The sequence below is a fragment of the Annulohypoxylon truncatum genome (genome assembly GCF_022578515.1).
Source record: "Annulohypoxylon truncatum strain CBS 140777 unplaced genomic scaffold F4807scaffold_30, whole genome shotgun sequence".
Lineage (NCBI taxonomy): Eukaryota > Fungi > Ascomycota > Sordariomycetes > Xylariales > Hypoxylaceae > Annulohypoxylon > Annulohypoxylon truncatum.
In genome coordinates this window covers 88,854-103,247 of record NW_025953816.1, presented here as the reverse complement: position 1 = coordinate 103,247, position 14,394 = coordinate 88,854, and the positions used below count along the sequence as shown (strand labels likewise).

General features: G+C 50.5%; 4 protein-coding genes across 4 annotated transcripts; 3 read left to right on the top strand and 1 right to left on the bottom strand.

Moving 5' to 3' along the window:
• The first annotated feature begins 580 nt into the window (after window positions 1–580).
• F4807DRAFT_436555 (26S proteasome regulatory complex, non-ATPase subcomplex, Rpn2/Psmd1 subunit) lies at window positions 581–4,727 on the top strand. Its single transcript, XM_047998970.1, has 3 exons — window positions 581–1,007; window positions 1,087–4,087; window positions 4,144–4,727. Exons 1-3 carry the CDS (start codon window positions 868–870, stop codon window positions 4,465–4,467), a joined length of 3,465 nt encoding a protein of 1,154 aa, XP_047851492.1. The 5' UTR covers window positions 581–867; the 3' UTR covers window positions 4,468–4,727.
• Window positions 4,728–5,383: 656 nt separating this feature from the next.
• On the top strand, window positions 5,384–7,901 carry F4807DRAFT_209876 (Oxidoreductase, molybdopterin-binding domain-containing protein). Its single transcript, XM_047993919.1, has 2 exons — window positions 5,384–5,526; window positions 5,642–7,901. The coding sequence occupies exon 2, from the start codon at window positions 5,773–5,775 to the stop codon at window positions 7,606–7,608; it is 1,836 nt and encodes a 611-aa protein (XP_047851491.1). The 5' UTR covers window positions 5,384–5,526; window positions 5,642–5,772; the 3' UTR covers window positions 7,609–7,901.
• Window positions 7,819–9,618, bottom strand: F4807DRAFT_436552 (membrane-associating domain-containing protein). The gene is made up of 3 exons (XM_047998969.1): window positions 8,872–9,618; window positions 8,478–8,784; window positions 7,819–8,410 (listed from the first exon to the last, which is right to left on the bottom strand). Exons 1-3 carry the CDS (start codon window positions 8,948–8,950, stop codon window positions 8,305–8,307), a joined length of 492 nt encoding a protein of 163 aa, XP_047851490.1. The 5' UTR covers window positions 8,951–9,618; the 3' UTR covers window positions 7,819–8,304.
• Window positions 9,619–10,506: 888 nt separating this feature from the next.
• Window positions 10,507–11,427, top strand: F4807DRAFT_463032 (uncharacterized protein; the record flags this gene model as incomplete). The annotated part of the gene is made up of 3 exons (XM_048001909.1): window positions 10,507–10,795; window positions 10,898–10,995; window positions 11,056–11,427. The coding sequence occupies 3 exons, from the start codon at window positions 10,507–10,509 to the stop codon at window positions 11,425–11,427; spliced, it is 759 nt and encodes a 252-aa protein (XP_047851489.1).
• Between the last annotated feature and the right edge of the window lie 2,967 nt (window positions 11,428–14,394).

Sequence of the window (14,394 nt, the reverse complement as noted above, 5' to 3'; positions counted from 1 at the left end):
AAGCTTTGATATTTTTTTGGCCTTTCTGTTCCCCTCCTATCCTTGCTTGTGATATCTACGTAGAAGATACCCATAGTCTAGCGCTTGTAGCTGCGTGGATTTATGTACCGGTACAAGAGCTATGCGATACATGCGTATATAGGTACGTGCATATGTGCTAAGGCACTTAGATATGATGTATGTAAATGTAAATATTGATAGCAACATGAAGCCGTGAACCAGAATATTTGGTAGCATACCTCTTCCTGCCACTGGTTTCTATGATACATATTAATAAGCAAATGTTCAATATCCATAAATATCGATTGTTTCTAAACCCTTGGAAAAACTTGAACCGAACAGAAAGGTGACCATAGATTGAAGAACATTGAAGACACAAAATGTACATGGGTCCACGATGCCCCAGTATTTTTGAATCTTAAGATTACCTACCCCCTGCCCCTCATGCGAATGGTTCATTGGTCCGCTCGCTGTTTTCGTCAAGCCACCGTGGCTTACCAGATTAAGGCTGGGTTGTAAGGTTTGCCAAGCCAGGCAGGCAGAGCTTTGCCTGACGTGGACGTGGAAGGTTCACCCGGTAGCCGTTGGTCGTTGTCCGTGGCTTTCTAAGCTTCGTACCTTAATTTCGAAATTCGAATAGCTTCATCCTTCCACAAAACATCACATAATCTACCATATTTCATCACGTCGCATCGCACGGCACGGCGTATGTAACCGTGGCCATTTTCGTAATCCGAATCGATCCCATTTATTTGTTTACATCGGTAATCACTGGCCTCCTCCGCCATCAATAAGCCCTTCGTCGCGCAACTGTTCCCTTGATTCGTCACCTTCGTTGATAGACGCATCGACTCGTTCTATCTCAAGATGCCCGGTCTGGTCACCGCTACTGGCGTGCTAGCCTTTTTGGCCGACGAGGAACCCGAGCTCAAGGTCTTCGCCCTGCAGACACTTAACGATGATATCGACACCGTTTGGTTCGAGGTCGCCAGCGCTCTAGGTCAGATGTGAGTTTCGCAGATGCAGATATCTTATCTGCGTCGATCATCCGGTATGGTGACACGATGCTAACTAGCGATTTATTAGCGAGGCTCTGTACGAGGACGAATCTTTCCCCGAACGCAAGCTAGCTGCTCTCGTCCTGTCCAAAGTTTACTATCACCTCCAAGCCTACGATGAGAGCATGTTCTTTGCCCTGGCCGCGGGCGAGCTCTTTAAGCTAGACAACCCCGGCGAGTTTGAGGAGACTATCATCTCCAACTGCGTCGACCACTACATCGCTACCAAGAACGAGAACCACACCGTCGTCAGCAAGAAGGATACTTCCCTGCCCGCTCTCGCCACTGCGTTTTCCAGCACTGCCATCGACGGTAGTGCTTCCGCTCTGATCTCGCCTACGACGCCCTTCTCCCAGTCCACCTTGCCCTCCAAGTCTCTTCTTTCTCGCGCTTCCACCGACAATACCATTCTCGAGCCTTCTTTCGAGCCGCAGAAGAAACAGCACCGGTCGTCCTCCGTCGCTTTGACCAACAATGAGCTCGATACCCGACGCGCGATTGACAATGTTATCGAACGTCTGTTCGAGAGCTGTCTGAAGGAGAGGCGTTATCAGCAGGTCGTGGGCATCGCCGTCGAGGCGAAGCGGCTCGATGTCGTCAGCAAAGTGATCCAGCGCGCCGACGACGACTACAAGCGCAATAAGGGCAAGTCAACCCAAGACGACGCCATGGGTCCCGCCGAAGAGCTTCTAGACTACTGTCTGGGCATCTGCATGGACGTTGTGCAGGAGCGAGCTTTCCGTGACGACATTCTGCAGCTCATCCTCGACATTCTCGCTAGCGGTCGCGCCAAGGATCCCGACTACTTCTCCATCGCCAAGTGCATCGTCTACCTAAACAAGGACGAGCAGGCGCGCACCGTCATCCAGCACCTCGTCAAGGCCGAGACTATAGAAGCCACCGCCATAGCCTACCAGTTCGCCTTCGACCTATACGACAACGGCACGCAAGGCTTCTTAGGTAAGGTCATATCAGGTTTGCCGAAGGGCGAGCCTGTTCAGAAGAAGGTCGACGACGCTGCTGGCGAAGCCGAGAGCGACCCTCTTCTAAGCAACGACGCCAACGCTGGCGACGCCGAGTCCGCGGAAGTGGATGAGAAGAAGGCCGCGATCTACAAGAACATCCGCTCCATCCTCGATGGTACCAAGACTATCAAGCTCAACCTCGAATTCCTCTACCGCAACAACCACTATGACCCTTACATCCTGGCCAAGGTCCGTGACAGCTTGGAGGGCCGGAATTCCATCTTCCACACCGCCGTCACCTTCTGCAATGCCTTCATGAACCAGGGTACGACAAACGACAAGTTCTTCAGGGACAATTTGGAATGGCTAGGTAAAGCCGTCAACTGGTCCAAATTCACCGCTACCGCAGCCTTGGGCGTGATCCATCGCGGAAATCTCTCACAGTCCAAGAAGCTCTTGGAGCCTTATCTCCCTCGGGGCGCCGGCGGTATCAGCGGCGGTTCCCCGTACTCCCAGGGCGGTGCTCTCTATGCGTACGGCCTCATCCACGCGAACCATGGCGCCGACGCCCTAGATTACCTCAAGACCCAGTTCACTGCTGCCGAAGAGGAAGTCATCCAGCATGGTGGCGCCCTCGGGCTGGGTCTTGCCGGTATGGCGAGCGGGAACGAGGAGATCTTCGAGAACCTCAAGGCCGTCCTCTACGCCGATTCCGCTCTTAATGGTGAGGCTGTCGGTCTCTCTATGGGCTTGATCATGCTAGGCACCGGCAACGTCAAGGCGTTAGAAGATATGGTCGCTTACGCGCACGAAACGTCTCACGAGAAGAGTGTGCGAGGCTTAGCGTTGGGTATGGCCTTGATCATGTACGGCCAGCAGGAGGGCGCGGATGTTATGATAGAGGGTCTCCTAAACGACCCGGATCCAACGTTGCGATACGGCGGCATCATGACCGTGGCGATGGCCTACTGCGGCACCGGCAGCAATAAGGCCATCCGAAAGTTGCTACACGTCGCCGTCAGCGACGTCAATGATGACGTGCGACGGATCGCCGTCATGAGCTTGGGCTTCATTCTATTCCGCAAGCCTGGTAGCGTCCCCCGTATGGTCGAGCTCCTCTCTGAGTCGTACAACCCTCACGTCCGTTATGGTTCGGCTATGGCGCTCGGTATCTCGTGCGCCGGAACCGGATTGGACGAGGCTATCGACCTGCTAGAGCCTATGATGAAGGATCCTACCGATTTCGTCCGACAGGGCGCCCTGATCGCCTTAGCCATGATCATGATCCAGCAGAACGAGGTGATGAACCCCAAGGTCGCGGCGATCCGCAAGACTTTGAAGAAGGTAGTCGGCGACCGCCACGAAGATGCTATGACCAAATTCGGCGCGGCCCTCGCTCTAGGTATCATCGACGCCGGCGGACGCAATTGCACGATCGGACTGCAGACCCAGACCGGCAACCTCAACATGGCCGGCGTTGTGGGCATGGCCGTATTCACTCAGTACTGGTACTGGTTCCCGTTCACCCACTTCTTGTCCCTGGCTTTCAGCCCGACCTCGATCATCGCCCTCGACCACGACTTGGATATCATTGACGTCAAATTCCATTGCGCTACGAAGCCGAGTCTCTTCGACTACCCTCCAGAGCAAGAGGTCAAGACTGAGGAGGGCCCGACGATGATCGCCACCGCCATCCTATCGACCACCGCCCAGGCGAAGCGGCGAGCTCAGAAGAAAGAGAAGGCGCAGCGACGAGAGAGCATGGATATCGATTCCACCACTACCCCGACTATCTCCAAGCCTAGCGCTAGTGGCGAAAAGATGGATATCGACTCGAAGGGTAAGCCGAGCGAGGAGGTGAAAGACAAGAAAGAGGGCGAGACTCCGGCGCCGGGTGAGAAGGAAAGCTCGACACCTCCGACGGACGTCAAGAAAAAGGCGGAGAAGGAAAAGGCCGGCTACGACATCGAGAACATGAGCCGAGTCCTGCCGGCACAGCTCAAGTATATCAGCCTCGCCAAGGGCCGTTACTGGCCTGTCAAGCTGGTGAGAGCTGGTCCATTGGTAAGATGATCCCATCTTTCTTATCTATCTATTCAACGACGCTAACCAGATTACAGCCGACCGGTGGTCCCATACTTCTTCACGACATGCAGCCCGAGAAGGAAAAGGCGCTTATCGAGGAGAAGCTGAAGGTGATGACGACAGAGAAGGCACCCGTCGCCGGTGCCGGCAGCGGTCAGAACCGCAACCCTCGAACTGTCGAGGAAGCCCTCCTGAGCCGGCTTGGTCGGGACCCTCTCGCTACTCCGAGTCGGAACACCAGCGGCGCTGCGGCGGCAGCCGGTGTTCTGACCGCCGTCGACGAGGATGCCGAGGGAGACGAAGAAGCGGAGCCGCCCAACGACTTCGACTACTACACCGACGAGGAGGAAGACGACTAATCGGTCGTCCGAAGAAGTCGACGGCGTGTACTTATACCTTGCTTGTAACATAGAAAGGCCCCTCGCGGGCGATAATAGCAAACTAGAAAGCCTTCAAGGCTTAGACCGCGTCGTATGTCCGAGTATCGGTCTGAATTAGTCTTGGTTCCCATATGTGACGCGACGGAGAATAACCTGGTGTAAGAAGACGATTGCTTCCTGTCAGTGACGTCAAACGCCTTCTGTTTTTCCAAACAATTCGATAGCCGTTTACGTTCACAAGTGACTTGAAGAACATACAGGTATCGGTATTAGTAGTGACCTGCATGCGCGAATACTACGGTAACCCGACTAACGGACCGGACTAAGGTCTCAGGCGCCCGAATGCCGGCACAGGATCGGGTCTCGGGAGGAAGCGACGAATTGAAGTAATTAATTGGCTATTGTTGGCTGTCAGCCCTGCCTACCCTGCTAGCTGCCCAGCTGATGCAGCCCACTTTAACCCTGGAACGTCTCAACTTTAGCTCGTTTGCTTGCCTTCTAGACCCTTTCCTCCTCCATCATATATTCACATCTCCAGCTTGAAGCGTACTTTCTTCTCGAATCTAAGGTTATTAAGTTTCATTGGGACTCTCCTAACCTGTACCATTGATGCAGGATAGTACCAATCGCAAGTAGGTGCTATAGTAATTTGCAAGATGAATTTGGCGGACAAAGAGGTAGGGTTGTTTTGGATGGAGCCTTGAATCGGGCAAGCTTTACCAATTGGTCCTATGGCTAAGAGCCGTCCATCGTATTCCCTTCCGACGTCCCCTTATTCCACTGTCGTCTCTTATCCCGTCTATACCGGTCACCGCTTCTCATACGGCACAGATTGACGGCAATCGGCAACCGAAAGATTGATACCCTTCCGGTTTCTTTCCTTATTCCCTTGACTCGTTCCGTGGCATTTAAGATCCAATTATCCCCGGGTCTTCGACTTCTATCTTCTTTCACTCTTCAACCATCGTCAGATTGATCGTATCGTATGATAATACTAAAACTAGGAGATAGTTCTCCTAAACAGCATAGCTGTTGCTGGTACTAAATTTCACCTTACGTCTATTTCTTCCCTACATCAATCTTGCCTGGACACAACAAGTCAATTCATCCAACGAGGCGGATCTACAGACTAATAAACAGTCTCTTCAACTAGTTCCAACAATACCAACTCTACTAGGTTAAGTCTCTTGACGCGGTGGCCATACAGTGAAGTGCTATGGACGCATCGCCGAGACCACTCAGTCCCGTCTGATCTAGGGCAAATCCCCGAAGGTGAACGACACCATGTCGATACCAATCTCTCAACGTCTTGGGTCGGGGTTGTCGAACATAACAAGAAGGCCTAAGCGAACCCTCGGGTTTCTTGACAACTTCGGAACTGGACAATCAACTGGTTCCCGGATCAGACTCGTAGGCTTTCGATCCACATTTCGAGCCGCATCGTATAGAACCGTACCACGGGCGCCCCCCATCCGTCGCCGTATAAGACCCCTACCTGTTCTTGCCGCAGGTAGCGGTCTACTCACCATACTATTTTCCGCCCTTCAGCCTGTTACCAATGAACCTCTCGAAAATCTCCAAGATGGTGACCTTCCGCCGCCCGATTCCATCCCGAACGATAGTGATGGTCTACCACGTTATCGGCTGGCCGAAGTCAAAGCACACGGACCAAAGTCCGAGCGGCCGTGGGTGATTTGTGAGGATAAGGTATACGACATAACAGATTGGATTCCTGGTCACCCAGGCGGAGAGGTCATCCTTCGCGCTGCCGGTGGCAGCATCGAACCGTACTGGGACATATTTTCTATCCACAAATCTCCCTACGTAAAGGAAATTCTCGAACAATATATCGTTGGAAAAGTCCATCCGGATGATTTAGAGAACGGACGACCGCTGCAGGAGCATATCGAAGATCCTTTCATGTTAGACCCCGTCAGAGATACAAGACTGAAGCAGCTCACGGCGAAGCCTTGCAACGCGGAAACCCCTAACCAAGAACTTACTAAGTCATTCCTTACGCCGAACCCGGTCTTTTATGTTCGAAACCATATGTGGGTTCCGGTTGTAGAAGACGCCGAGGCAGAAGAACACAATATCACGATTGAACTACCCGACGGCGACATCAAGACCTATAGCATCAAGGATCTCAAGGCTCGTTTTAAACAGCACACCGTCACGGCCGTGCTACAATGCTCCGGCAACCGGCGCAGCGACATGACCCGCTACGCGAAGAAGACGAACGGTTTGCAATGGACGGTCGGCGCTATAAGCTGCGCAAAGTGGGAGGGCGTGCGGTTACGAGACGTCCTCGCCGATGCCGGTCTGTCGCTCGAAGACCCGGGAGAGGACGCGCGGCATATTCAATTCTCGGGCCTAGAAGCGTACGGTGCCAGCATACCAATCTCGACGGTTCTTGATCCCATGGGCGACGTGCTCCTCGCATTCAAGATGAACGACGAGCCTCTCCCGCGCGACCACGGTTTTCCTGTCAGGGTCGTCGTTCCGGGCCACGTAGCAGCAAGGTGCGTCAAGTGGGTGAATAAGATCGTTGTCAGTGACGAGGAGAGCACCACTACTTGGCAACGCCGGGATTACAAGTGTTTCGGGCCGAACGAGGTCAAGCAAGACTGGGACAAATACAAGGCGATCCAAGTAATGCCAATCACGAGCGCCATAACGCGCACGAGAGTACAGCCCGCAGACAAGACCTCAGGCGGTCAGGCCAGCGAATCAACTCAAAACTCGGTTGTCCAGATCGAAGGGTACGCCTATTCGGGCGGCGGGCGAGAAATCCAACGCGTGGATATCAGCTTGGACGGTGGGTTGACGTGGGATCAGGCGCAGCTGGTCGACGATACCAATCTCGAAAGAGGAAATAAGGCTTGGTGTTGGAAAAGGTGGAGATACGAGACTGGGCTGTCCGAGATGGTCAAAGGTTCGAAGGGCGAGTCGAAGGCCACCCTAGTAGTCAAAGCCACGGACGACGCGTATAATACCCAACCTGAGACCCACAAGAGCATCTACAATCCGAGGGGCAACTTAGCCACGGCTTGGCATCGAGTAGATTTCGACTACACCGCAGCTTTAAAGGCATGTAGCCAAGATAAGAATAAGCCCTGAGCTAAAAGCGGTACTTTTCTCGGGGTAATAACGGAAGGGCGTTATAATAGGGTTGAAGGGTTCGGCGCAACTCCTAGGTAGGTTTGACGCCGGCAGATACCACGCTACGGGGTTGGGCACCCTTATTATGTAAGTAACTGAATTTCAAGGGGCATGGTGTGTAATAGTCCGTCTAACATTAAATTGTTCTAATCACTGAAGTAATGTTACAAAATACTGATACCAAAGCTGATTATTGTTGATGGTAAGATTGCAAAGTGCCTATCTACATGAGAACCATTATGCATCCACAAATACTAGGGAGGTATCTTGGATTGTATACGAATCATTTCCGGTACACTTGAATTTCATATTAAATTAACAGAACTCATGGCACCAATTTCATACGCATACGTACGCCTTGGGATACAGTAATAATTATGTGCTCGTTCAACTCATTAAGAACCGGGTTTAGGCCAAAGGCGGCCATAAAACCGGTGAAATCGTTAGCTGACTCATGACAACGTCCAGGAGGGGTATATTCTCGTTATCCCGTCTTCACCGACTCCCCCTCGCCTCCAGAAAAACGCCGTCGATTATTTCCATTTTAAATCCATAATCCAAAATTCAAATACGTGTTCCCGCGAGTGGAGATAAAAATAGGCGCACGGGGAAATCGTTTATCGCCTAGTATCTGGGGATAGTAGACGAGACTGCTTAAGCGCCGGGATACGCGTTCGGCTTGTTGGCGGGACCGGCGTTGTGACCGCGGCTCCGCAGAGAGTCGAGGGCGTCGATGACGGTGAGGAAGGTAAAGAGAGCCCTGCGCGACATTTAGTATTTCCCCTCTTTTCAACATCCCGGGAATAACTTCAAGGGTGAGAACTTACCATAGGAAGAAGCCGAAGGCGACTGCAGCCTCTTCGGCACCGCACCAGGTGTTAGAATGGCAGTCATACGGCCCACCGACGAAGACGGCGAGGGCGATGGATCCGGCAAACCAGAATATCGTGGTTATGGTGTTGAGGGCGAGCGCGGCCAGGCGGTGGAAGAAGCTGGTCATGTACAGCGGCACCACGCCGACGTATAGCAGCACCAGCAGCGACCACACCGAGTTGAAGACCATGAAGTTGAGTCGCGGCGGCGAGTAGTCGTAGTAGTACCAGCCATTGTTGTTGCCGCTGAATCCGCTGACAACTAGTTGGGAGATATGATGTTAGTCACCGTATCTGATCTACATGGTGGGTAGTTCGCAATTTATATATTGTTAGCTATTAGACGTACGGTATGCTGTTAGGCCGAGTTCGATAATGGCGAAGATAGCAGCCACGATGTGGACGATGGGGATAAATCCGAATGCCATCTTGATTAATGCTATTTCCTTTCTTTTTCTCAACTATTAAATGTAGAGCTTTGTGGCAGTGAAGGTAGGTAGTCGTGGAAGTGCGTTATGTTTAGCGATGTAAAGGTTGCAGGCTAGAGCGACGTCGTAGATGTAGATGATGTAGCCCCACAGAATGAGACAAAATACGCGGGTGAGAATATTTAATAAATCGCAGAAGAAAACGGCGGACAGCGAATATATTATAGAGCCCAAGCTACCTAATGCGTACCTACATATATTGGAACTATCAGAGCTAATGGACGAGACATTACATGTGGCGCGGCGTGGCATGACAGGGAACCTTGGTAGGGGAGTCAATGTGCGATGATGACGATTCGTCCAAACGGTGTCCAGTGCGCGAGGAAACTTGGAACGGGGCTGAGTGGAAAATAACATCCATGGATGAATCTCGAATGCTAAAGCGTCGAAGTGGTGACGTGACGTGGGCTTGAGCGGGCGCATTCGACCTGTCGACCTGAGCCGTGATGGGCGGTATTTGCTAGGTACAAAAGCATAGCGCCTAGGCAAAACGCTTACGGCCTAAGACAAAATAACCTGGGAACTCGTAGCCATTGGTCGACGCAGGGGAGTACCCAATCCCATCCGGCATCTGCTATCCGTATACAACGCATAGAGGGAATCGGAAGTAGTAAGAATTAAGAATTGAAAAACAAAGTCAGTCCTCCGTCATTCGTCATAGGGCTAGGAGGGGCAGGGATGAGTGGTGTGACGTAATTGGTCCGGTTCTTAGACTTCGGGGTCCAATAGGATAGAATCTTTTCTCAGGGGCGCGTGATCAATTTGATTGGCCAGCTCAAAGATTTAGTGGAAGTATTAGGTAATATGTTTCTGTGATTGTATACAAGTACCTACGTACCGTTAAGGATATGATAGAATCAGATATTCAGACATCGCGAGATCCTTTCCACATCTATGTATGTGAATACTTCCTGATTTTAAAAGTAATGACTACAAAGTACGTTCCACCAGCCTACCTGACTAACTCTCGTAGAAAATGGTACGTCGCTTCGAACATCGATTGCAATGCCTCTTATAAGGCAATAAACAATACCTTCTTGAAGAAGTGCTTGGTCCAGCTATACTCGCGGTGCCTCCTATTTAGGCTTGACTTGGACCCCGGATAGTTAAATGAACGAGTTTCCCACGTCGAGTAATACCAGTTGGTGTAACCGTATTTGAAACAGGTATCTTTTTCAACAGTGGCTTACTTCAAGGTCCCTTGATGCTGAATTTATACCCAATAGGCATGGCGCTCTATTATTATCGAGGTAGCTTCTGACTCCTAGTATCTAATTAGAATCACCATAAAATTAGAAGCGAATGGCTCGGGCATATGCACGAGTTGCCATTAATATCCCGTGTCAGCCACGTCGTTACACAATGTTTCACTCCCTAATTGTTACTACGGCGAGGTTTACCAGCACTAAATATGCCTCTCTTCTTTTCTCATATGACTTGGGCACAGTTCTCACTGGGTAGGAGAAAATACCATTGCCACAACGCCATTTCCAACCATGGGCAGTAATATCGGTCCGCTAACGACGACATTTGTTCCACCAACTCCTTGCGCTTCGGAGGCTTCCCGTATATATCAGGTACCCGATGACGACTTGAAATTCTGGGCTCAAGGGCCTGTAGATCTTGGAAGCTGTTGGCCCAGCGGGTATTTAACATCAAATGCTCTATATTACTCTCCCGGACTCTGCCCTAGCGGTTACCGACCAGCTTGCAACGCTTCGAATGTAATCGGAGCTTCCACAGAGACGATCCAGACATGCTGTCCAACAGCAATGCCCTACACCTGTCAATCTGAAGGCCATCCTAGATGGGGCGACTACTACTAGAATCTTCCGTCTACCTAGACGCTGACGTCGGTATACGTAATATCAGATGATCAAACAACAGTAGTTCAGAATATCACGGGTATTACGGGGGCTATAAATGCGCTCGGTATCCAAGTGAGGTTTCAGTCTACTGATTTCCGAACATCCACGACTGCCCAAGTAAGAAAAGTCGAAAATAACACGGATTGTCTCTGTTTCTTTAGCTAACTTACCAACCAGCTTACATCTCACACAACTGATATCACCTCCAGCATCCCGACTAGTTCCCAATACGCCAACCGAAATGGCCTCAGCCAAAGCGCAAAAGTTGGGATCGGCGTTGGTGTTTCTCTCGGGGTCCTGGCGTTGCTGCTTGCCATCGCGTTGATATATGTCAAGAAGAAGAGGAGGATAAAGGCTACGAGCCACGAGATACATGAGCTACACGCGCAACCTAAACATCCGATCGAGATGGGCGGAGGAGATGCGGCCACGCACCAGGGGTTCTATTCCCAGACACCCAATTCCGCGCACGCAAGAGATATGCACATGCCTGTACCACAAAGCTCGCCGGTAGAGGTGGAAGATACGTCGACATTTTCTCATCACTAGCATTGTAACGTTCGGTCGGGGTCCGATCTCGTAGTGGCTTCTAGCTCAATCTTCCGTATTTCAGATAGGTCAGGAGAAGAGCAAAGCACGCCAGCTCAAACTTGTAACATTGTGTGTACCTAGCGACATTCCACAGCTGAAGCAATATTTCTGGACACCAAGTGAGTAATACGTCCCAAGAATTTCCAGTGTCGGATCTAACTAGGTAATAGGTAGTTAGTTAATTATTTAAGATGAATATAGCCTTCCATGGATTTCGGGATTGTCAATGTTTGATACAAGGACCTGAAGCATCGTTGTCAGGACTCAACCACCCCGGCTTAAATTGCCAAATTCGTCGATCCACGGCAGATACAACCATGTCATTATGATAAGTAGCGGTAACAACGCAGAACATCGTAGGTTAGCATGACTCTAACAAACAAGGCTTGTTAGTTGCTAATTCTATATAGGGTTTGGCAACTCCAGCGTTCACAACGTTGTCGTCCTAATCGCTGCTCGTTTCCCTACCTATTAAAGCGCAGTGCCGAAGGCACGGGGAAGCGCCACAAGCCAGTGCTAGTACTTCAACGAACGTCGTCTCTCACACCAATGCATCAAGTCCGATTGTCAGACCACTGATACACAAGTGCAAATTCAAGATATGAGGTCGCATCCTGGCTTAACGTAAATCATTCTTCAGCTGCTCCTCCTGTCGTCAGCACTTTTCCTAATTGCCTATTCAGGCACGGTGCTCTGCTTATCCTGCCATCCCAGTCTGCCGAAGGCCAACTTGACATTTACATACCTGGCAACAAGGCTCTCCGTTATGTCAACAGATGTATGATTACTACTACAGCTGAAAAACTTACGGCCCCCATTGCCGTATTTAGCATTTTTGCTACCTACCTTCAGCACTGCATCGCAACGACGTCCGGTAGAATCAAAGCTGTTTCTCCAACGAGCGTGAGCTTAAGCTGTTCATAGCGATGCCTTAAGTACATAAATCTAACTTAACAGTTCATCTCGAACTAGATCCGAGGTGAGGCTCAACCAGGATCTCCGGGGTCCTCGGCGTTTCGGGGACCTTAGCTGATGGGTTCAGCTAGCCACCTTCATGCAGCTGTGATTGAGCCCACGCTCTATTACCTATACTTTCCTATACTTTCCTTTAACGATATTAAAATTTGATGATCTTTCTTTTTTTGGGGAGGGGGGTGACAAGTCATTTCGAGATGCTCGAGACCCTAGCTCTCTACATCACAGCCTCCGCAATATTACTGGACAAATGATGATAAGAGCCGGCCGAAGACGACTCGCTTGTGTCAAGTATGATGCTACAGCCACGTAGATTTTGTTGCTCGATTTCTTGGCCTTCCCCCCCACAGCCGTCAGCCTGATCACATACCCATCACTATTTCGCATTGTGAAAATCTGACTTGGTCCATTCTAGCACCTTGATCCAAATTGTATCCGTTGGTCCACAGTACTCAAGATATGGATAGTATGGAAGTTCTCAAATATGCTCAAGAAGGGAACGTAGAGAAGCTGAAAGAGCTTCTCAAAGAGCCCGACGAAAATACCGACCTAAAAATCGACTTAAACGTCCAGGACGTTAACTATGGCCAAACCCCGATTATTTGGGCTAGCGAGAACGGTCATAAAGTTATTGTTAACCTTCTGCTAGAACGTGGCGCAGACGTCGAGGTTACGGATAAATGGTCACAAGGGCCATTACATTGGGCAGCTTGGAATGGTCATCTAGATATCGTCGAGTTATTGTTGGAGAAAAAGCCTAAGATCAACCAGCAGAACTCAACGGGTCAGACTCCAATATCTTTTGCTGCTGAGGCTGGCCACGAGAAAATCGTTGAGCTTCTTCTTGCACATGGCGCAGACGTTGAAATCAATGACGAAGTTTCACAAGGGCCATTGCATTGGGCTGCCAAGAAGGGAAATTTTGAGGTTGTTCGACTGTTGCTGGAAAATGAAAAAATCCGGCAGCATCTCGATGATCGAGAGTCGGAGTATGGCCAGACCTCGATATCTTTGGCTGCCGAGGAGGGTCACAAAGAAGTCGTGAAACTCCTGCTGGAGAGTGGCGCAGACGAAAAGCTCCCAGACTTCGCACAACGACTCCCCCTGAACTTCGCAGCCATGGAAGATCGGATTGAGGTCGTTTCTCTATTGCTCAATCGTATCACGGAAGCCAGTTATATTGATCCAACTGGTCGATCTTTATTGTCCTGGGCCGTGGAATATCCCGTCCCGAGCTTCGATATCGGAACACTTCTCGAACAACACCGAATTAATTCTCTGGACAACCGCAACCGGGCCGCAATACATTACGCGGCTCGTGGAGGTCTCATCGAATCACTCAACCTTCTGCTAGAAAGGGGAGCAAAGCATGACGAGGAAGACATCTTCGGACATACGCCTCTTTCAATGGCAGCAAAGAAGGGTCACTTGGAGTTGGTACAGAGGCTGTGTGAGATACAGAGAGATATCAATTCCCAAGACAATGACGGCGACACTCCGCTTGCATGCGCTATCATTTATGGACACTCTCAGGTAGTTCAGGAACTCATCAAGGCCCATAGCGACCTCTATTCGAAAAACTTTAGAGGGGAAACACCAGTGTTCCTTGCCATAGTTGCTCGTAACCCTGAGATCCTGGAAGCTATCATAAAGCACGAATACAAACCAACTTCGAAAACAAGTGAACTGCGAGGGCAGGAAATATACATTCGAACTCGTGCGGTCGAGGAAGCTCTCTGTTATTGTTTATCTCCTGAAGCGGATAAGGGTATTGTGTCGACTATTAAGCATTACCTCAATGCGCGGGACCTTGAAGGAAGATCAGTGGTATCTTGGGCTGCAGAGAGAGGAGACATTGCGGTACTCAAGTATTTGACTGATGAGAAAATGCATTGGGACGCGGTTGATAATCATGATCGCACTCCGCTCTCCTGGGCGGCGGCTAGTAAA